The 23,730-nt window shown below is 44.1% G+C and overlaps 1 protein-coding gene across 1 annotated transcript in view; it reads right to left on the bottom strand.

Moving 5' to 3' along the window:
* Positions 1-23,730, bottom strand: part of DCC (DCC netrin 1 receptor) — a 550,939-nt gene that overhangs the window by 139,956 nt on the left and 387,253 nt on the right. The window contains exon 14 of the mRNA XM_062018865.1: positions 17,058-17,107. Coding sequence (XP_061874849.1) covers positions 17,058-17,107 — 50 coding nt within the window. The remainder of the gene's footprint in view (positions 1-17,057; positions 17,108-23,730) is intronic.

Raw genomic sequence — 23,730 nt, 5'->3', positions numbered from 1 at the left:
GGGAGGTTCTGCTCCCCCTCTGCTCTGCCACATCTGCTGAGGCCTCATCTGGAGTCCTGTGTCCAGTTGTGGGCTCCTCAGCTCCAGAGGGACAGGGAACTTCTGGAGAGAGTCCAGCACAAGGCCATCAAGATGATCAAGGGTATAGAACATCTTTCAAACAAGGACAGGCTGCGGGACCTGGGGCTGTTTAGTCTGGAGGAGACTGAGGGGGGATCTTATTAACATTTATAAATATCTAAAGGGTGGGTGTCAGGAGGTTGGGACATCCTTTTTTTCTATAGTAGCCAGCAACAGGACAAGGGGTGATGGGATGAAGCTGGAACACAAAAAGTTCCACTTAAACATAAGGAAAAACTATTTCACTGTTCAGGTGAGGGAGCCCTGGCCCAGGCTGCCCAGGGAGGGTGTGGAGGCTCCTTCCTTGGAGGGCTTCAAGACCTGCCTGGACACGTTCCTGTGTGACCTGATCTAGGTGAACCTGCTTCTGCAGGGGGTTGGACTGGATGATCTCTAAAGATCCCTTCCAACCCCTACGATTCTATAATTCTATAATTTTCTCAGTTAGCCAGGAAACCTTTGTAAAAATCATATTAAAATATCATCACCCTACCAAGTCCAGATGTAGCAGTTAGGAAATGCTTGGCAGCCTTTCCCATGTCTGACTCTTTGCACAGAGTCTGATTTGTTTAACTAAAAGACACTTGTTAAGTTTGCTTTTGCTCTTCTTGCTCAACTTACATTTCAGTCCTGGTCAAGAGATAGAGTTATTAAGCTCCTCTTGGGATTTCTACAGCATAAGCACTTTGAAAACACTAATGAATGAATACAAAAAATGTTTATTTTCATAGCACTCCTGTAGAACAGATGACATTATCCAGTTCTTCTATTTGGTTGAGAAAGATTAAGCTCCACTACTTTTGGCTGCTTTTACGATGTTTACTATGCAGTTCTGTAACAAATTTGCTCTGATTTTAGCTGTATCTGAGTCCTTTATTTATTCAAACCACCAATTCTACTGACTTTGTAATTTTGTCTGCTCAATACTTGAAAATAAGAGTCTGCAGCCCAAGCTGGTCACTGGGAAATGAAGAAAGCAACTACTATAGTCACACTTGAAAGACTGAACAGCCTAGTCCAACACCAAGGACAGGAATAAAACCAACTCCTAACCACAGGGTCAAACTCTGTATTGGTCCTTGCATCTTGCATTCTAAGTGACCAGCAGCTTCCACTGAAGCTGACCACAGCCCTGCTAGATGTGGAGGCAAATAGTAATCTGCCCTGATGTTCTCGAAGGCATTGCAGTAGGGAAGGCAGATTCGACTTTTTAAGGTATTCTCACATTCTACCTCCACTTATCCACTTGTCTCCACTTATCACTTATTAATGCCTCCACGTGTTTCTGCATTACTGAGCAAAGGGTAATATTTGATGGTCACAAATATGGATATGGAGGAGCCAAACCCCAATGTTACACTCTGCACCAAGCATAGGAAAATGTGTAAACAGGCATAGGCTGAACCTCTGTGTCCCAAGACATGTGCAGAGAGGATCGATTAAGATTTCACCATGAAGTCATCTCTCACGCTTTCTCCTTGAATATTCAAACTCCTGTTTACTTTCCCTGCAGCAGGACAAAAAGCTTTTCATGCTCTTCCTTAGAACCAGTCCTCTGAGACTGGCACTGGGACAGCAATCACCCACCGCCTCGTTAGGCCTCGGTTGGAGTCTGTAGAAGCAGATAGCATCATCTTCCTAAAGGGGTTCAGTGTTGAGGCAGCACATTTCTAAAGCTAATTGCTTCCCATGCATGAAACCATGCTAACATCTCATGAGGGAACTGCGGGGATTAATTAGTTCATATTTGTTAAGCACTTTGAAGATGAAAAACACTTTATGAGAGTTAATTGTTACTACTCAGTTATGTTTCTCCATCAAGCCAATGTGTTCCTCCAGCAGAGATTTCTCTCTTTTGCACTTTAACCACCACACTGCTCCAATACACATGTAGATATATCTGAAGAGGAAACTTCTTTCATCTCTCTCGTTGTTCACATTTTTGCAGATAATCATCTGCCAGAAGTCATACTGTAGCTTGGAGAAGCTGCCTCGACAGCATCTCTGCCCTTGTTTTCCACACAGTCCCATACAGGATCATCGTGCCAGTTTCTCTGTTCTATATTCCAGTCATCCCTTCAGAAATAAAGTGGCAAATTCAGACAATTTGTTTCACCACGTTTGCTTTCTGCTTAGAGAAACCGTGAGCGTGCCCGTGACCATGGCAGACAGCTGAAACTGTACCCACAGCACGGGGCTGGAAAAATGCCTTCGTTCCAGATTCACCGTAGTTATCAGCCAAATGTCACACAGACCATCATCACACTGCTCGCATCAATTTACTTCAATCTGGTCTCCTGGTTGTTGCATGCCACATTGTGAAAGTGCAGTCCCTACTCTCAAAGAATCATAGAATCACAGAAGGGTTTGGGTTGGAACAGACTTTAAACGCCGTCAAGTCCAACCCTCTGCCATAAGCAGGGATATCTTCAGTGAAATTAGGTTGCTAAAAGCCCCATCCCACCTGACTGGAATGTTTCTAGGGATGGGCCATCGACCATCTCTCTGGGCAGCCTGTGCCAGGGCCTCACCACCATCATCAAAAAAATTCCTACCTTACGTATAGTCTGAATCTCCCCTCTCTTAGTTTAAAACTACCACCCCTTGTCTTACTGATACAGGTCCTATGGAAACTTGGGCCACAACAACCCCCAGCAGCACTACAGGCCTGGGGAGGAGTGGCTGGAAGCTGCCAGGCACAGAGGGACCTGCCAGTGTTGGGTGGCAGCGGCTCAACAGGAGCCAGCAGCGTGCCCAGGGGGGCAAGAAGGCCAAGGGCAGCCTGGCCTGCAGCAGGAACAGTGTTGGCAGCAGGAGCAGGGAGCTGATCATTGCCCTGGACTCGGCTTTGGGGAGGCTGCACCTCCACTACTGTGCCCAGTTCTGGGCCCCTCTCTACAAGGACATGGAGCTGCTGGAGAGGATCCAGAGGCAGCTCCAAGCTGGGAAAGCATTTGGAGCATGTCTGCTGTGAGGAAGGGCTGAGGGATCTGGGGCTGTTGAGGCTGGAGAAAAGAAGGCTCAGGGGAGACCTTCTCACTCCCTACAACTACCTGAAAGGAAGCTGTACCCAGGTGGGGGTGGTTTATTCTCCCCAGTGACAAGCAACAGAACAAGAGGAAATGGCCTCAAGTGTCACCAGGGGAGGTTGAGGCTGGATGTGAGGAGGAATCTCTTTGGTGCCAGGGCTGTCAGGCATTGGCAGGGGCTGCCCAGGGAGCTGCTGGAGTCACCATCCCTGGAGGGGTTTCAGAGTCGGGTGGGTGTTACCCTGAGTGAAATGGGCTGGTGGGTGTTAGCACTGGGGCAATGGCTGCACTCCATGAGCTTATAGGTCTCTTCCAGCTAAACAGTTCTGTGATTCTAGGAAATGTCTGTCCTCATCTTTCTTATAAGCCCATCTTCCGAGGTCTCGAATGCTGCCAAACCTCACACTCCTGGATCCTGAACTCTCTTGCCCAGTCGTACATCATTCCTTCACAGACTTTTCAATTCCTTCTTTTATTAAAACTGTAAAGCTAATGCTACCACCAAGGTAAAAATCTTGTGGATGATGCAAATGAAGATTTCCTTTTTTCCTCTCATCACTTCTGCTTCTTCAACTGAAACAATAGCTTGAAAAGCATTCCTTCAGCTCACCCATAAAGTGGTCAGCGCTGTAGGAGAGGGAATGCGGTCAGCTGCAGGGTTTAGCCTGTCTAGGCTGAGCTGCCCCAGGGCAGAGATGTCCACATCCTGCAAATCTATTCAAAGGGAGGTGCTGAGTTTCAGATGAGAAACCTGGCCCTTTTATGAGAGTTCATCCAAGGTCGGCTGCTAGATTACATAATCAAATTGAAATAACTCAGGAGTCCTTCCTCTGAATAACAATTTTAGAAGATTATAGTAATTTCTCCCACAAACCAGTCACATTCAATAAAAGGCTGCATTTTATTAGGGTTTTTTTTTTTTTAAGATAAGGTCATTCAAGGCCACCAATTTTACTCACTGGACTTTAGCCAAAGAAATCTACATAAATATATGTGATTATAAAAAATTACACTGATTTGCATGTTCTATGTTCCTCCTTTAAAAAAAAAGAACACCCAGAAGGCCAAATATAAAGGTAGTATATGAAGGTAGGGCAAGTCAGCTGTTACAAGGAAATGTGCAGAAGAGGTGTTTAAGGACACAGAGATGAAAGGGAAGTCTGGCACTCCAAGCCAGTTTAAGAAAATCTACATTACAACTGATATCAATAACTTCTTGTGGCATTAATGAGTTCACACGGAATTAGTGGATGACTGAACAGAGAATAGTATCTGTGATGATGGGGAAGCATCAGGCTCTCTGCTGGTGTTCCATACTGAAGGGCTCAGTGGAGGCAGCTCTGGGCAGCCTTTGGGCTGGTGTTAGCTGTAGGATGAGAGGCTGAAGACCAGCAGCAGGGCTCAGGGACCCTCTATCATGGAAATAACAATAAAAAGGACAAAGTACAGGCACGATTGCAAGCTGTTATTGCCCATCAGCTGGTAGGGGAGTAGCATGGAAAAGCATGGAGCTGACTGGATGACTTTGGTCCTACTTCATGAGTCTGAACATCATCATCATAAAAACCCTGAAATTCTCCCATTCTAGTGCCCAGAAGATGAAAATCTATGAAAACAGAGATCACTTTAGCAACCACTTTGGCTGCTTTTCCATAGTTTGACAGCAGAAGGAAGCAAATTATTCTGAAAAGTGAAGTTAACACCCGTGGCTTAGAGAGCACTGAACTCTGGTGTGGATGCCCTCCTTCAGAAATAAATTGGCCTTCCCTTGCTGGAGTTCCAAGGAAGATCACACTTCACTGAAACCACAACTTTATATCTGACTGAGAGCATCCATGCGGGGTTTTAATACCCTTTAATTTATGGCCATTAACCTTACAACTATTACTCGTGTCTCTTTGCTCCCTAAGAGGGGAAACACCCTTGATTCACTTGAAAAAGGAGTAAATCAAGTTGCAACGCTGACAAGTGGGACCACAGACAACCGGCACCCGGCAGCCCTCGGGGCTGCTGCCTATATAAGGGCCATGAGATTGTGCTGACTTACTCCTGAGGTTGTATCTCAAAGTCTCCAGCACGACCCACTGGACCTTCAAATCCACAACTCCCCAGTGACATTAATTTGCTGTCAGGAAGCTGGAGCAGCGCTGGATGCCAAAATCAAGCCCGACTCCCATCACAGTTGTGTCCTGGAATGTTGTTTCCCTTTGACCTTGCCTGTGTTATGACACTCAGTCTTATTTATCTCTTCAGCTGCATTAGTCTCTTTTACAACCCTGCTCTTCCTTTTCCCTTTTAATTGCAAGATGTTCCCGAGTCAAAACAATTACAGAAAAGGCATTAGAGCACAGAGGACTAAATAACAAAGGAAACCAAAGGAAGCAATGTGGAATAAAATCTGGCAGTACTGCAAAATTAAAACAGAGTGAACCAGAACTAGAGATGAGTGAATTATTTACAGTGAGTAGTTTGTCTCTCTGTCTGCTCACAAATGAGGAGAAGTTTGATTTTTTCCTCTAATTCATTCAATGCTTCCAAACAAACCACTTATCCTCTTGGTTCTCTTAAATGAAACATATGGGATTATGGAAATTCTCTCTGTAGGCCACACAGCATTATGGCTGCTTCTTACAGGGCAAGTGTGGAAGCATCTCAGTGATGACAACTTGGATGGCCACACTTGGAGTCCAGTTTCTACCAGGTAATGTCTGTGCTCAAACGCTGTCTTCCTGAATCATAGGATCATAGAATGGTGGGGGTTAGAAGGGACCTTTATGGATCATCCAACCCCCCTGCAGAAGCAGGTTCACCTAGATCAGGTCACACAGGAACATATCCAGGTGGGTCTTGAAGAACTCCAAGGAAGGAGCCTCCACAGCCCCTCTGGGCAGTCTGGGCCAGGGCTCCCTCACCACACAGGGAAAGAGTTTTTCCTTATGTTTAAACGGAGCTGTTTGTGTTCCAGCTTCATCCCATTACCCCTTGTCCTGTCACTGGATAAAAAACAAGTGTCACAGAAAAAAAAGTGCTACCCCAACCTCCTGACACCCACCATTGAGATATTTGTAACTATTAAAGAGATCTCCCCTCAGTCTCCTCATCTCCAGACTAAACAGTCCTAGGTCCCGCAGCCTTTCCTCATATGAAGGATGTTCCAGTCAAAAAATTGTCCGCGTTGTACCCTAACCCCTCAATGTCAACTTTTGGTGTTCCATCTGCCCAGAAACAGGGCTAAAGCACAGTGCACACCACACAGGGAAGAGCAAGCCACTCACCAGATCACAGTCAACAACATAAATAACCTTGTGCTCCCAGACAGAACGAGCACTTTGAAAGATCAATGCAATTCTGGAAGGCGCTTAAATCCCCAAATCAAGGCCAAATTGTAACGGGAGTCAGAAAGCCAACACTGACAAAAAAATGTATTTCAAGACGCTTACATAACCTCCAAATGCAAAAAGACTTTATCAGGCTCCAAATTTTGGAAAGAGAAAGTAGGGCACTGCCATAGACAGATGGAAACAACCCACAGAATTAAACCTTTCCTCCTAAACCAGCTGGGATTAAAACACAGACCTACCAGCTCACAGTTCTCCACTAAAAGCATCGCTTTTTCTGGGGGTTTTTTTTGATAAATATTTATAAATATATATATTTTTAAAAGCCTGATGCTTTTTTACATGTAAAACTATAAAAATTTCTCTCAGCTCTGCCAAGTTCAGTCACTTTGTCTGGTGTTAAAAACAAAGTTGCTTTCATCGAGACTAACGTTACGCCGGTAATTTTCAAGGAACATATTTATAAATGAATAAACTGTTTACCACAACACATCAAATTAAGGAGAAATATATTTAGGAACAGATTTGCACTGCTTTGGTTGCTGTGATTATAAATTATTTTGTCAGTCTAACTGCCTAATTGCAAAAGGATAAGGATCTCTTAAGGGAGGAAGAGTAAATATTAGAACAACTGAATGATGTGCAGCATCCAAACATGTCTCCTGGCAGGGGCAGAGGCATTTATGCCAACCTGCTTATGGGTTTTGAGGAACTTATGACAACACAACGGCCTGCATGGTCTCAAGGTTTTCTTCAGCAGGGTATGAATCCCTATGTGTCTGCATGAAGCAGGGAGTGGAGCCGGAGCTGACAGCTACACGCCTCTGAAAGGGCATGAGGCAGGGAGATGGCCATGGGACAGACTGAAGACTAGACATAGCACCAGAAATACTCTTTATTAGAGTCTCAGCAGTTTTCTAAGGTATCATTTTTTGTCTTTCTTCTATCCATTGCAAGCAGTAACTGAGTGAACCTGGAGGTTTTTACAAGCAGAAACAGCAGAGCCCTGCTCAAGGCTGGAGTTTTACTGACAGCGTAAATACTAGATTTTGAAGAAAGCCATCATTCAGCTGCTCAGAGGAAATACTGGAGGTCAAAAATACCTTTTCTGGTAGAAACACAAAGCAGAGAGCTTTCCCAGTTCAATGTGCATTAAAATCTCTCTTTTCACTTCGAAGGGAGGCTGTGCTGGCCAAGCACACAGCCATGATACTCATAGAATCATAGAATTCAGCTGGCAGAGACCTTTCAGCTCATGGAGTGCAGCCTCTGTCCCAGCCCTATCACCCACCAGCCCATTTCCCTCAGGGTAACACCCACCAGCTCTGAAACCCCTCCAGGGATGGTGACTCCAGCAGTTCCCTGGGCAGCCCCTTCCAATGCCTGACAGCCCTGGCACCAAAGAAATTCCTCCTCACATCCAGCCTGAACCTCCCCTGGGGCAACTTGAGGCTGTTTCCTCCTGTTCTATTGCTGGTCACTGGGGGGAACAGACCAACCCCACCTGGCTACAGCTTCCTTTCAGGTAGTTGTAAAGAGTGAGAAGGTCTCCCCTGAGCCTTCTTTTCACCAGGCTAAACAGGGATCTGGGGCTGTTGTACTCCAGTGCCCATGGGTGAAAACTACTGTTTGGCATCAACCTAAACCAAAGATCAAATTTTAACGTCTCATTCAGTTTAGGAGCCTCACAATCAAACTATGCTGCTGTGTACATCTCATGCACAAACCCAAATTTACTCTGACTAGGAACCATTGCCCATTATGTCATTTGCCAAAGGGAGAGTTTTCAAGCAGACCAGCTACATTAACATTAGGTACAACTGCATGGAGCATTGGAAATAGCTGTCTGCAGTCCCCCAGCACACTGTGCAAACCAAAACAAAACAGCAAAAGACAGTTCAAATGAATTTATTTTATGATTTAGGAAAGTAGTGCCTTTTTTTCTCTTCCAGTATCTTGAAACTTATTTTTCACTCCTAATCTAGAACCGAAGTCTGCTCTTTGGTTTGTTTTTGTTTGGGTTTTTGTTCTAATATTTAGTGCCCTCTTGATACCATGATTCTTATCTCCATCTGTTCCACAAAATCAGAAAACAAAACTGTAAAATAACATACAATGTAAAGGTATTATGCACTTTTAACCCACAGACTGTATGAAAACAATCTCCTCCCAGAGCACAGGGGAAGACTCAGAATTTGCACACGAGGAAGAGTAAAGAATTACCAAAATAATACTGGAAGCTGTGATTGCTGAAAAGACTGAGGGATACACCAGAAGCTGCCAAAATGCTCGTTGGGCATCACCCTGCTTCCTCTGGCTGCCCCACGGCACAGACCAATGCTCTGGCTAGAACAATTGCCATGCTAGATGACCATTTGAGTGGTTTTTGGTTGCTTCTTCCTGATAGCAAGTTTCTAGGCAGAGCAGTTACAATTATTTCTCAGGGTCACTAGGCTGAATATTTTTTCTACCATTAAAATCCCTTAGTGAGCAGGGGAGTTGGTCTCAGAAGCTGCTCACATTAGAAGGGATGTTGGTACTTTAAATTGGCATGTTTGTTTATCTCCAAAGATACGATCCCAGCACTTAGCTCAGCACCTCCTTCCTCTTGTCTTTGGGTCAGAGGTCCCAGGGAGAGGAGCCGAGCAGCATGTGCTATCTGCTTCCTCTGCTCATTCCTCCTGACCTTGTCTTTCTCCTTCCTTAGTCTTTTTATTGTTTCTCTCAGAGATACCCAGGAACATATAGCTCTACTAATCAGTGTCATAGCTCATTAATTTGCTTTATTGGTCTCTGGGTAAACCTCTCGTGCTACACTGTTCAGAAACTACCGAGTCTTTATCATTAAGAAATAACTGCCCAGAGCTCCTACTCTCTGTGTGTTGCCTGGGTGCATTAAGTGGCTTAATAGTATCTCTAAATTTATCTTAAATGGAAAGGTGGACAGAACATTCATCACCTTGAACAAGGTTTAATCAAATCCCATAACGTAATGAATCTGTCCAGTTCTGACACCCACAACCTTTGAGACGTACTGAGCAGTGAGGTGTCAGGTGTGGACAATACCCTTAAAGTGCAACAAGAAGTTACTGTTCTGTTCAAGATAAATAGCTCCTTGCGCTTGTGTGATGCACTTGGAAGTGCACAACCGTCTTGATGATGACACATATTCCAGCAGGATTAGTCCCAGACATATTTTCCAAGGGAATGACCCACGAACAGTTTTGTTCTCACAAATGTCTGTAATTAAAAGTGAGAATTGGAAAATATCGATCTACAAGTTTCAGCAAATTCTCTCCTTTTAAAGGTTAAGCTCAGTGTTTGCTACTATCCTTTGCTATACATAATAGATTTAAAGGTTAAAGAGCTCTTTCTCTGTGGTCCTCTCCATAAGCAATATATTTAAAGGTTACTTATATTGTTTCTAGAGGACACATCTCTAAATAGTGGTGACAGTCATTTTACCTTTATTTTTCGGGTCTTTTAAACTACTGATTTGGAATCGATTCCTTTATGAGGAATCCAATCTCAATTTCCAGTTCACAGCTGATCTCCTACAGCCACAACATTTATGTACATGAGAGCTTCGGTCTCCACGGTGCTTTACAAACATCTCCCAATTAAAGAAATTACAATGTTTTTCTCACTTTGCAAATACCATGTTAAAATCCAGCTTAACTACCTTGTTCTCTCATCCTTACAGTGAAATGCTAGACAGAAATAGCACAGGGCAGCCTTGTGCATAGGGTCAGCCCAAGTAAGCCCTTCACCCTGGTACTTGGCTGTTACTGCTGCTGAGCTCCCATGGCTTTTTCATAGTTCCTGATTCACCATCCCTGCTGGAAGGCATGTTTCGGAGAATGGCACTGGAGTTTGTTTGACACAGTAACTCACCTCAGTTTTCCCCAAAATAAGCTATAAACTGCACAAAGAACTGTGTTATCATATGTTTCAGGTCTCAGTCTTTCTGTCTGTAAAATGAACACTGGACTATAGCTATGTTTGGGGTCTGGAATGGGGGTATGCTCCTAGCCAGTCTGTAGCTGTGAAACTCAGCACTCGACAGGACTGGAGCTGAAGGATGGATTGGTGCTTTAGGAGCTGGACGGCACGTGGAGGGGCTCCACACCTGTCCTGACAGTGGAGTGGGAGACAGCTCCTCTACCCCAGGCCAGATAATTGCAGACCCTGCTGCTTTCTTAATCATAGGATCATAGAATCATAGAATGGTAGGGGTTGGGAGGTATCTTTAGGGATCATCCAGCTCAACCCCCCTGCAGAAGCAGGACCCACCTAGATCAGGTCACACAGGAACGTGTCCAGGCAGCTTTCTTGTCTTTATTGAGACAGCTTTAAACCTCATTGTCAAAATAGGGGATAATTACAGAATGGAGTCATTATATAATTAGAGTTACAGAACCACAGAAATATTGTTTAAGCTCATCATGTCCAACTGTTCCCCCTGCACTGCCGCAGTCACCACTAACCCATGTCCCTCACCCTCACAGCTCCATGGCTTTGGGATCCCTCCAGGGATGGGGACTGCACCAGTGCCCTGGGCAGCCTGGCACAGGGCTGGGCACCCCTTTGGAAGAAGAAACTGTTTTCTATCTCCAATTTCAACCTCCCCCGGTACAACTTGAGTTTCTTCTGTCCTGTTGGTTGTACCTTGGGAGAAGATACCAACACCCTCCTCTTCACAACCTTTCAGGAGGTTCTGTTAGAATAGGATTAGAATTAGAGTAAGAATAGAAATAGAACATTTTTTGGTTAGAAGGGGCCTATAATGATCACTGACGACTCTCAGCAAAGTAACACTTCCTTGTGTCAAGTCTGAGCATTATAAATAATTCTCATTCAGGGGCAAAATGCTTCCCATGCCAACCAAATGTTTCATGTGTTATGAAAGATGCTAACCAGAATACATTGCACCTACTTCAAGCACTCTTTACAGTCTTAAAAGAAACATTCTCTCTTGATACTGCTTTATCATAAAGGGCCAAATCCATCCTCATCCTCCAGTGAGCCAGAGGCACTACGCAGGGATGATGTACAGCTCAGCAACAATTCCTCTGAAGGTTCAGGATGCATTTATAGCACATTTTAATGTACATGCAGTAGCAGAGCAATTTTAAACAGCAGAGCTAAATGTAGTCTGACAGAATGGTTGATCTCTTTGGCTGTGCTGGAGTGTATCACTTGCTGTCAGTGCAAAGCAGCCTCCAGACCCAGATGCCAAGCAATGAAAACCAATATTTTCTGCAGTGGTAACATCTGTCTCCCGCACACCTCACGTCTGTCACAGACCATCCTAAGGCACGTCTCCTCATGTCTGCAGCCTTCTCAACAGCAGAAATTGATGTGGGGACCAAAATCAGAGGGGAAGAAGGAGAAACTTTGTACCATTTCGCTTTGACAGCCTAAAAATAGTGATTGAGTTGATAGTTTGGTCATGACTTTAATTCGGAGACCAATGTTTTCCAGCTGAGTGGCAGCCCTATGTGTAGATAATAGAATCATAGAATGGTTTTAGCTGAAAAAGATCTTCAAGGTCATTGTGTCCAACCCCTCACTTAAGTCTGCCAAGCCCATCACTAACCCATGACCTTCAGCACCTCAGCTCTGTTGCTTTGCAATAGCTCCAGGGATGGAGACTTCCTCACCTCCCTGATTAGCCTGGGACAGTGTCTGATAATCCTTTTTGTGAAAAGGCTCTTTCTCTCACAACAGGCTTGTTTCTTTTAGGTCTCATCAGCAGATCCTCTCTGGCCACAGTGATGAATACAGGTTAATGTAAAATATCCCATGGGTGAGTGCCCATGAGAGCAGGCAGCCAGATGCCTAACTTCAAATGGCTGACTCTTCTGGATAAAATAATGTAGAAAAAGGATAGAGAAACAACATAAATAAATCAATGTGGCTTACAAAAGTATAGCCAGCCCCAATGTATCTATCTAGCCCAAGATGCTCTGCAGCACTCACCACCTTAGGCATTGTTCTTCATTACCAAAACATTAACATGTTTGAGCCTAACTAAACCTGGTGTCAGCTGACGTGCTGCTGACCACAGTTTGCCCTTGTCTGGGACGATCCCAAAGCTCAGCCTTATGCCAGACAGCTGCCATTAAACCCCCCAAGCTGGATGAGCTGCTCTGCTATTGACAACATTTACCCTTCTCAATCTCCCACGCCCAAAAAAAAGTCACAGCCTCACATTTAACTCATTCAAACTGTGGTCTGATGGCAGAAACACCTCTCAGCAGGTCAAAGTTGCCATGAATAAAGAACATCTCTGGAAGGCACGAATCAGCATGTTTAAGTAGTGTGAAATCAAGTGATTTGTTAGGGATGGATGTCCTGATACCCACTAGACAACTTTTCTTGACAGTAAAATACGCCCTCCATAGCTGCAGAAATTTTTGCTAGGAATAATTGACCATGTGAGGCAAAAAGAAGGGAAGAGTTTTGCTTAGTGAATGCTAAACAATAGAATTATTCACGCTGGAAAGAGCTACAGGTAACACTCAGTAAAGTGTTGAAAATATGGGATTCAAGTCTAGGATCCACAGCTACGGTTAGCTTAAGCCAACTTCTCCTTTGTTCTGATTGAATACACATCCCTTTATTCTATTAATGTGAACCAATAATTAAGTTTTCCTGCAGTCTATTTATAGGTATTTAAAAAAATCCCCATAAACAGCAGAAATTTTGATTGGTAGCACAAACGTTCTGTGGCATAACAACCACAACCTCTTTTTTTAGGTATAGGTACAGATACACACAGAGAAAAGCAATGACAAACCCCCAGATTCACAACCTGCCTTTTAACTTCCCCCAGGAGAAGGTTACCAGTTGTATCCTCAGAGCCTCAACTACCCTGTGACAAACATTATTCCAGAAGCAATCCTCGTTCATCTATATGGAACTACATCCCAGAATTAAATAGCTGATAAATATGACCAAGGGAATTCTGCTTCTACAGTTAATTCAAGTTATTTCTTGGCTTTTTTTTCCTTTATTTCTATATTTGAAAAATAGGAAGAAGAAACAAAGTTAAAAGCAGCTTTAATTAGATAAATGTACAGCTATTTATGCACTTCAGATATGCTAATTAGCAACTAGTGTTAAAAAGAATTACAGAAAGTAAAAACACACCAATATTTAAAGCAAGGAAGTAAAGAAGTAAACAAATGCATAAATAGCCACAAACGTTGCTTTCACACCAACTCATGAAAAGAAACGGGGAGGAACAAGCTCAAAGGAAGGGAAAAAGATCTCAAGTAAAAAGAACAAGCTCTCAGCTTTCCAGATGATGGCTCTCAGCTAAAGCAACAGCTGGGCTGTCACAGAAATTGTATGCCAGCTAAACAGAGTCCAGAGCCCACAGATCTCCCCTAAAACGTTAATATCTTTTGTTCTCTTTAGCTGGGGCGAAGTGCAGGTCTCGTTGTTCTACAGGGTAAAGCCTAAAGACACACGAAAAGTCGTCTTTTGAAAGATAAAACTTGTTATATTTAGTTTAGCTTAGAATTTGGGATCTTACACATTTTGTTTCGTGCTGTAAGAATGTTTCCCCCTTTTTGACCTCCTCTGGCAATCACAGCTTTGTTTCTGCCAGAAGGAGAAGATGTTGTTGCAGATATTCCTTGGGCAAAACTCTGTTCACCTATCGAGCACTGCACGTCCTCTTCCTCAAGCAAATCAGGGTATTTTCAAACAAAAAGAAGCCAGACGTAAACCTCTTATTTCTTATTAGATCATCTATCTCTAATTAAAAAGCCCTATGCTCTTTGCCAGCCTCTGATATTGGATTGCCCCCTGACTCATCTCAGCCGCTCTGTCTTGCGTTTCACAGTGAAATCTCTTTCAGGCAGGCAGCTGTATTTCTGTCACAGTCCTCATTGTTATCAATTGTGATCTGACCGAGGTCTCCAGTCACGGAACGCCATCAATATTAAACAATAATCATGATAATAGTAATTCATATCAAGCATCTTCCATTTGCTTGGCCATCTCCGTTATGATATTAAATTAATAGATCTGCCACCGCCAAAGAAAAATAGCACAAAGAGAGAAATCTTATTAAGCTAGAGATAAAAATTTAAACAATGCTGGGAACTGCCAAAGCCAGCCTTTGGGCTCTTGTGTGCACCACTCAAATCCAGTCAGCAAACTAGCACAGAATCACAGAGCGGTTTAGGTTGGAAGGAACCTTAAAGCACATGTCATTAGTTCCAACACCCCTGCCATGGCTAGGGACACTTTCCCCGAGCCCAGGTTGCTCCAAGTCCCATCTAATCTGCCCTACAAGGGTTATTTAGCCATTTGTTTTGACTGGAGTGGTTTGTGAATTGTGATTAATCAAATTCATCCATTCTACAGAAGAAGAGGTTAAAAACCAGGCTGCAGAAATACAATATTCTGGGTTACTGCAGCCTGTTACAATAGCAAGAGGCTGCAGACAGTTCTTTACAATATCAGCAGTTTGGTTGTGCCTCGAACACAAATGCTATAGGAGATGTACTGTAAAAGAACAAGCAAAGGGGGTTTTGGGTATAGTCTTTGAGCTGACTCTTGTGTTTGAAAAAAAAAACCCTTTTTTATTCCTTAAGATTTGGTGAGTTGAGTTCATTTCTGTGTTAGTTGTTCCAAATTAACTAATTTAAATGCTATTCAAGCTTTGTCAAGATTTGCTGCAATACATCGTGTCTGCTCTTTCCTCTGTCTGCATTAGCTGTAGGACACAGCCCAAAAGGGTCCCAGCTGGTTCCCACATCTCTTCTTCTCATACACACACCCTTAAAGTACCTTTTACTGTCATGGAACCAGCTTGAGGGCTTGGAAACGGATACTCTGCATGGTGAGATGGATGCTTTGGGAAGTCTCTAGTCTCCGTGTTTTGGAGCAGGGGCAAAGGCTGACTCCAGCTGCCACCCTTTGCCTCAGTCTATGGGTGATGGAGATGTCCCTGCATCCACACTGGTGCAGCTGCCAGCACTCACACCTGGCCACACAGAGGAGCATTGAGACCCATTTGTTTTGCCTACCACAACAGAGCAGCCCTACACCCCACAGTCAGCCTAAAAGATTAAGATTTAAATCTTTCCCTGTCCAATACGATGCTTAGATCTGCAAATTAACACCTCAACCGACACTTCCACCCTTTATTGCTCTGACTGGGAACACACTGTCAGCTCCTGATGGTGGTGGATGGGACAAGATGAACGTCGTCTCTTAGCCCAGCTGTCCAAACTCTCTCCATCTGTAAGTACCAAGAGTGTAACAATCCATCTTAGGTCAGGAGCATCTACACACGGTCCCAGCAGCACACTGAACCCTGCAGCACGTTTGCTATTTTTGTTCTAAGTAGTTTAAATGTAAATGATCACCACAAAAGGTCACAAAACATGATCAATTGCTCCGTGACATTTTACGGATCTTTACATCCTGAGAATAAGCAAGAAAAAGTAAACACAAAGGTTTGGAACAAGATGTGCCAAGGCATCAATACCCCTTGGGCACTATGTGTAAGAGGAATTTAAAAGTAACTAGAGCTGGGTGCGTTAAGAAAAGAAAGGAGAAAGTAAATCAGAATATATGTTTGACATGAAAATGAGCAGTAGAAGGGAAAGATCAATCTGACAGTCACTTGGTGCCCTCAGCAAATCAGAGATTATACAGATGTTCCCTAAACTGCAGTTGATCCTTGTCAGTGAGCTTGGGGCTCCTACTCCTTGATAGAAGGGCAAATGAAAACCTCCATCCTGACAAGACAAAATGGGTGGGAGTTTTGTGCTTTGCTTTCATGGTCTGAAGTGTAAGCTCTTCCATGTGCAGATGGGCCTATCACTGAAATCAGAATAAAAGCTTTCACAGTTCCAGTAAACGGAAAGAACGAACAAAAAGAAGGGGACTCATCTCAAACAGTTCCCAAAATACACCGAGAAATACCACCCAGCAAGCAGTAAGCATAATTAACACCTATTATTTACAACATTGTGCTATGAAATAAGATCAGCCCACTTCATCAGTGATACAGAAACGTTCAGACTGTCCTGAGAAGTACCAGATTTAAGAGAAAGAAATGCACCTCTCAAAAAACCAAACGTATTTGTTGGAACGAGCAAGACGACAGCAAACCTACCTGCACACCATGCATATAACCTACCAGTAAAGCGTTTTCTTTCACACACACCCTCTTCCCCAGGAGCCACTCTGCTTCTCATTATTCCCTGAGATTGCTCCATTTAATCAAAATGCAGTTACGTTTATTGCAGATGTTAATCTGCAATCAGGGAACAGTTTCTGCTTGTTCACCCACGTTTAAGTGACACTACGGCTGCTGAAGCCTCTCTGGATAGAAAAAACCTCACAACCCTGCTTCTCTCTGCAGCATTTTTTGGGTGTTTCTGTTCTTATTTTAATATGATCTCCTGAGCAAGGAAAAGGAGCATTCTGCAAAGGGCAGATGTAGTCTCCTTGTACACGAAAAAGATACACAAAATACAAATAACAGACACAAATACCCAGGCTCACAGGCCGTGAGGTGCTGAGCAGCTGGCAGACTTACCCTGGAGTTAACCACTTCCAAGGAGATGTTCTGAGGCATCGCACTGGGCACTAAAAGGGGGAAAAAAGCACAAAGAAATGGAAAATACTGCCATTAGCATCTGAGTTGGAAAGGAAAGAGTGCAGCTTTTACACCTAGTTTATAATCTGATCACAATCATACAGCTAATCCAGGTGGCACTTCAGAGGTCCCCTAGGGAGAAGAAAAACAAATGCATCTGTTCATTTCTTCCCATTTTTGATAGACCTATTAGTAGGCCCTTTAAACAGCCAGACAGCAGGCCCCCTGCAGTGAAACCAACTACTTCAATTCAGGTATTTGTTATAAACTTGGTCAGAAATAAACAAGAACATGTCACAGTTTCTCTGGCTTTTATGTATTAAAGTGTATTTCAGAATAGATATTATATAGAACAGAGCAGGGTGTTCATCTCTCAGTGGTACCTCTTTTTACAAGGATGCCTAAGGGGGGAAAGGAAACTTCAGATATCATCTGAAAAACAATGTTTTACATTAAGACTTCTCTTGCTATACATAATATAACCAGTGTCTGGTTTCGTACACTGAACCTTGCTGCATCCTTTCTGATTAATATAGTAAGAATTAAACGGGTCTCAGAGCTATTCAACATCCTCTCTGGATACACAGTCTCATAAAGGTGCCTCACGAGTTATAAATGAGAGGGTCTGGCACCCACAGCTTTGAACAAAACAACTGGTTCTGACATGAGGGGTTTTTTTCCATCTCAAAAGTTCCTTTAGTCTCACTCTGTCTCCAGCTGTAGCCACAGGAAAACCCTGGATGGTGCAGATCCATTTATCCCATCCATCCCACCAGCTCCTGGGAAGGATTGGGCTTGTACCACTGAGACACACCAAGGTGTGTGCTCAGCATCTGCACAGCTGGACAGGCCATTAGCAGCTGACTACTGACAAATCTCTTTCCACTTCATATTCTGTCTATTTGTTTCCAACAGCCTTGTGTAAAAACGATTCAAACGTATATTCCTCCAGCTAATGGCTAATATTAACTCAATTGCTGAGGAGACAAGAGCTTTAAAAACAAGTCTGTAGTTGGTGATGCATCAACTGCCTGATGTGAACCTGAAGCTTTATGTTCCTTTCAGACAGCTGAAAAGCAGAGATGCAGTTTGCACTTATGAGAGGGTGGCTCTGGGATATGGAAAGCAACAGTTGAAAAGGATGATGGTGAATACCCAACTTAAGAACAGTTTGCAATGTGATGCATTGCATAAAGTGAGAGAAAATGGTGTTGCAGATTACAACCATGAACTACACCAAGCCAAAGCAAAAACTGTTTAAACCATTTCTATGGGACATTAACAAGAACACTACGGCAAAATCGTTGTCATTGCAGTTGTCCACACACTGGAATTGACTCAGCAAAGATCTACAAGAATGATCTGAGACCTTGGAGATCAGGTTAAGTTAATTTTACTTAAACAAGTGTAGTGTTTTTAAGTGCTTGGATTACTATCCAAGTGCTTGGATATAACCCAAGAAGTGTTTGGATTGTTAGCTATTTTTATCTGAAGGGAGGAAGGACTTCTAGATGTAGAGAATAATTTATTAGGCAAAGACATATGAGCTGGAATCTTCCTACAGTAGAAATTAGTCATATCTTTCTTTTCAACTTCTTCAGTCCTCACTAAAAATTGCTGTCTGGCAGCATGGGGCACACATCACCAAGCACAGTGCATACAAAAGTATTTCTGTAAATCACCTTTTCTGGTCAAAACTGAACTGGTGAAATTCTATGTACTGTATAGAAGTGGGTACAATGGGGGCTGTTGTTTAGATTTTCTCTCCACATAGACTTTGTCTTCCATATAAGCTGCCAACTGTGGCACACAGCAGACTGACTCGAGTTCAGTGCCCTGGAAGAGGCAAACTGCATCTACAGCAAGAAGTGGCCTCTGACCTCAACACCTTCGAATCTCTCAAGAACATAACAGACATTCATATGATAAGAAACACCCCTGTTCACTCATTAAAGGAAAGAATCACAGCAAGGCATGTAAATGCTGCTTTCCTCAGATTATTTTAAGCATTACTGGCTGGGCAGCTTCTCCTCTGAACTCTGTCTGGTCACGTCTACGTTCAATAAACAAATGCCCAAAGTGCAGCACTTGGGAGCATCCTCAGTGCGTGCTGCTATTTAAGGATTTAAGTTAGTCAGAGCTAAGTCATTTGTCAGTGCTACTAAGGAAATAATGTTTTAAATGCAGGCTACCAAAGGGCAAAAGTAACAGTAGCTAGCCAGGAGGGACCTGCTGGCAGCCAAGTCCCACATCAGTACCATTGTCCTTTGTGAAGGCTCCAGAGATCATAAAAAAAGATGCATTTGAATCACAGTAATCTGAAAACTCAGGTTGCTGTCAGGCAGAGGTACATCACAGTGAGCAGCAAGGAATACAGAAACACTTCTTTAGTTTGGGGATCTCAAGTCACAAAGATTCACTGTTGGGAAAGGTCCAGGGTGAGCAATAGCTTGAGTCAACTGGGACCTCCTAAAAGCAGCAGGGGAGTCTCTGCACTGTTTTGCTTATCCTGTCATAGTTTGATTTGCAGGAATGCATTCATGGAATACACAAACTAACCTGACATCATGTAGTTTAACCACTCAGACCTGCCTCCACTGCAGTGCATGGTCCAGGCCTGAGGGATGTATGTGTCCTTGGCCACGACACCTGAGCCCCTTCTCAGCTCTGCCCCAACGTGCCAGGGCTCCTCCACTCAAAAAGTGTATCTCTGCTCAGTCTCTTTTGCATCTCTCCAGATTACCAGCCTTAGAAACAAGTTGGTTTCTCTAGTACAGGGACTGTTATTTATTCCCATACTGCCCACAACAGCACAAAGTTGATCCAAGGCACTGCTGCTGCCAAAGCACCAGCAGCGAACAGTCTATGAAACATTTCACCTCCCCGAGCACAGAGGAGACGTCACTGCTAACACTCCTCCCACTTTGAAAAATATCAGGCAGAAAACTGTCTCAGGGTCTTACTTGGTATTGCAAGGAAAAAGAAAAATGAGGTGTTTTGGGCCATTTCTGGGTGAGCCTGATCTGGTGAGCACTGCTGCCTCCCAGGAAAGGGTGTTCTCACTGGAGAGTATTTGCCCTTGTTTGTGAGCAAGACAGAACTGCTCAGAGCCCTGGGTTCTCAAATGTGATTCCAATTTTCTCCCCCCTCTCTCATGGGCAGCGAAGGCTCATTGTGACATTTAGCCATAGCCACCTTAAACCTTTCCTTCTCATTACTGACTTTGAAGTTTTATTGCTACCTCAAGTTATTCCCCTACCAGACAAACTTCCCTTCATTTTTCTTTCGCTATTTGTTCGTCTCCCCATTATTTTGATTATTTCTCTTTGGTGAAGGCCTGTCATGCTCCCCAATGTTGTTGCATACATGAACATAATTGATGCTCTCCTATTTCCTTCCAGACCCTCAATCAAAATGAGAAATAAATCCAGACCTGACCCAGCATCGAACGCAATCACTTCCACAGCAATAACGTGCTGTCTGCATCCCTTGCTCACTGCTCAGCCAAGGAGACCCTGATTTAATATCTCGGGTTGCACAACAATCAGAGGCAAACCCGGTGCCTGTGGGATTACAATTACTCCCTCTGCTTTTGTATCTTGATCAAATAACGAAATTGGATGCACCTGGTTAAATTTGGTTCTCTGTTTATCATTCACAGCTTAATTACATCATTAGAAATTAGAGCAGAACTCATTTTATCAAGCTCCAGGTATGCAATAAGCAATGAAGAGAGACAGATGTACACCCCCCACCCCCACCTACCAACCCTGCACAGTGCCATTCAAGTGAAAGAGGCCTTGAATATGCCAGAGGAGCCTTGCTGCCTGCCTGGGGCCAGGTGTCTAAAGCTAGGTGAGATGAGCCTCACAGGTAGGGAGAAGGCTCAGGTGGCAAGGTTTTTCATGCTTATTTCATAGATATCATAGAAATATAGACTGGTTTGGGCTGGAAGGGATCTTTAAAGGCCATCTAGTCCAACTTCCCTGCCATAAGCAGCGATACCTTCCACTATCCCAGGTTGCCCAGAGCCCCATCCAACCTGATCTGGAGTGTTTCCCAAGATGAGGCATCGACCACCTCTCTGGGCAGCCTGTGCCAGGGCCTCACCACCCTCAGCATAAAACATTTCTTCCTCTGTCTAGTCTGAATGTCTTTTAGTGTAAACCATCACCCCTTGTCTTATGGCTACAGACCCTGCTAAAAGCTCTGTCCCTATCTTTCTAAGCTATTTTTAATTATCAAAAGGCCACAATAAAGTCTCCCCAGAGCCTTCCCCAGGATGAAAATCCCCAAATCTCCCAGCTTGTCCTCACAGCAGAGGGGCTCCAGCCCTTGGGTCATTTTCATGTCCTCCTCTGGTCTCATTCCAACAGCTCCACGTCCTCCTGACATTGATGCCCCAGCACTGCAGGGGGTTCTCACTAGAGCAGAGCAGAGGAGGAGGATCCCCTCCCTCAACCTGCTGCCCATGCTGCTTTGGATGCAGCCCAGGATGTATATGGTTGGCTTTCTGGGCTGTGAGTGCACATTGCCAGGTCGTGTCCAGCTTTTCATCTACCAGTAACCACAGGTCATGGCTCTCAGTTTCTATCTGGTGCAATTAAAACCAATCTGTTTTCAGTTGCCCATGAGATGAACTCACGTCCTTTGTGGTTTTGCTGGTTGCTTGTTATTCTTTAGCTGTAGAGATGAAAGGAGATGGCTGAATAAACCCCCTGAGTATTTCCCTGCAGTAGAGAGAGCACACGAATCTCCAGGCTGCTGTTTTGGGATGCACAGCAGAGGCAGCAGCACTAACCCCAGACAGCAAGCTGGGTGTCAAGAGGACCAAGATGTACATTCCCAGCCTAGTAAAGACAGAAACAAGTTCAGCAGGTGACAGAGCATTGCTGGTGCTGGCACAGACTCCAGACATCAAACCTTCCCTTGGACACTTCGTTACAGTCTGCCCTTTCTCCCAAAGGGATTCAGAGTGGCCATCTACACCAAAAAAAGCTTTGCATCAGGAAATTCCCCTATAATGCTGGCATGGGAAAGAGGAGGTTGAGGAGGGGAACAGTCCAGTACTTCAAACAGATAAAGATGGATTGGGTAACTTCAGCGGAATTCATTACACCAAGAAGTTGGGCTATTGGGGTGGGACAAAAAGGGACTTGGTCCCCAGCAGGTCACAGCCACGACACCATTCAGCTCCTGTAAATCTACGTTTGTGGCTCTGAGCAACTGGCTCAGCTCACACTCCCCTAAACATCCTCACAGCGCTTTCCTCCTCACCCTGCACTCACCTCTTGTGCAGACACAGGAACAGGCAGTGACACCCCCAAGAAAAACTTCACAGGCTGCCTCTCCTGTGTCAATCTAAACTTCCATCTTCAATTTGTGCTTTAAAAAATCATAATCAAGCATTCCTGTGATAATTATGGGTATAAGTCACATTTAGACCAAGCACTCGGGAAGCATGAAGTAACACTGCCTGCCAATTGCTGGGATTAAATGCATTTTGATAAATTCATGAGCTCAAAGCATTTCTGAAACGGCAAACAGCTCTGCCAAATTTTATCTGAGCTGTATTCTAAACTGAATATTAAGCATTAAAGATACAGTGTGTTCCTTGACCTGGTGGATGTTGTCTGGGGTCTGTGGCTTGTGGTGTTGGAGAGGCCACAGTAAATCTCATTGATAGGGGTGTGTTTCTCAGGCTACAGATTACATCCCAGAGCTCTAAGGAAAATTTCTGCCTACAGACTTGCAGAAACTAACAGTATAGGGCTAGGGGTGGTTTTCTTTGTGCAACTATGTACACTGCTGTATGCATAAATAAAACAGTGCAAAAAACAGTGCAAGAGTTGCTGCTCTCCGAGAGCACCCTGGCTCCATGCCTGGGGGGCTGCCCCCAAGATTTGGCTGTAAATGTGAAAAATAAATGGCCAGAAACTGCATGGACTGAGATACAAAGACAACATGAAACAAAGACCAAAGGGAAGCCAGCTCTGACAAGCAAGATGCTCCTTGTTGTGGCTTTGTCTGGTGGCCAAATCACCAGGAAGGAGTAGGGAAAGCTGGGCACAGCTCCTGTCCCCCTGACAGTGCCAGTCCCTGACTGAGGAGGCTGATAAATCTAAATTCAAGCGGGAGGATGGGCTGCAATCCAAAAAGCACACCAGGGCAGCCTAGGGAGCTGCTCTCCTCCAGAGAGCGGTGGCAGGAGATGTGGGAATAAAACCTGTCTGAAAACCAGACGTGTCTATAGGCAACTACAGGCTTTCTCCTTCTTTTATGTCTTGTCTATAAAACGGGATGAATTAAATGTCTTGTCCCTCTTCTACACAGGCTGTTAGCAGGACTTCTTGCTGTGTTATTGCACAGCCTTCAGCAAAAGGGACTTTAACCCCATGAAAAGTATCTCTATGACACCATAAAAGAGGTTGCAGAAAGTTTTGGCACTGCAGACTTGCTCTCTCCATTCCCTCTTTTCCCCCTTGGGACAGCTGGGACTGCTACCCCCTTCACTCAGGCTTGGCGAAAGCCAAACTCTCACTGCAACCCTTTGGCTGCTCTTCTTGGTGCCAGAGATTGAAGTGGTTTCAGACAGACCCCGAATAAAGAAGAT

Source organism: Colius striatus, chromosome Z (assembly GCF_028858725.1).
Source record: "Colius striatus isolate bColStr4 chromosome Z, bColStr4.1.hap1, whole genome shotgun sequence".
NCBI lineage: Eukaryota > Metazoa > Chordata > Aves > Coliiformes > Coliidae > Colius > Colius striatus.
This window is presented reverse-complemented; position numbering and strand designations above follow the sequence as displayed.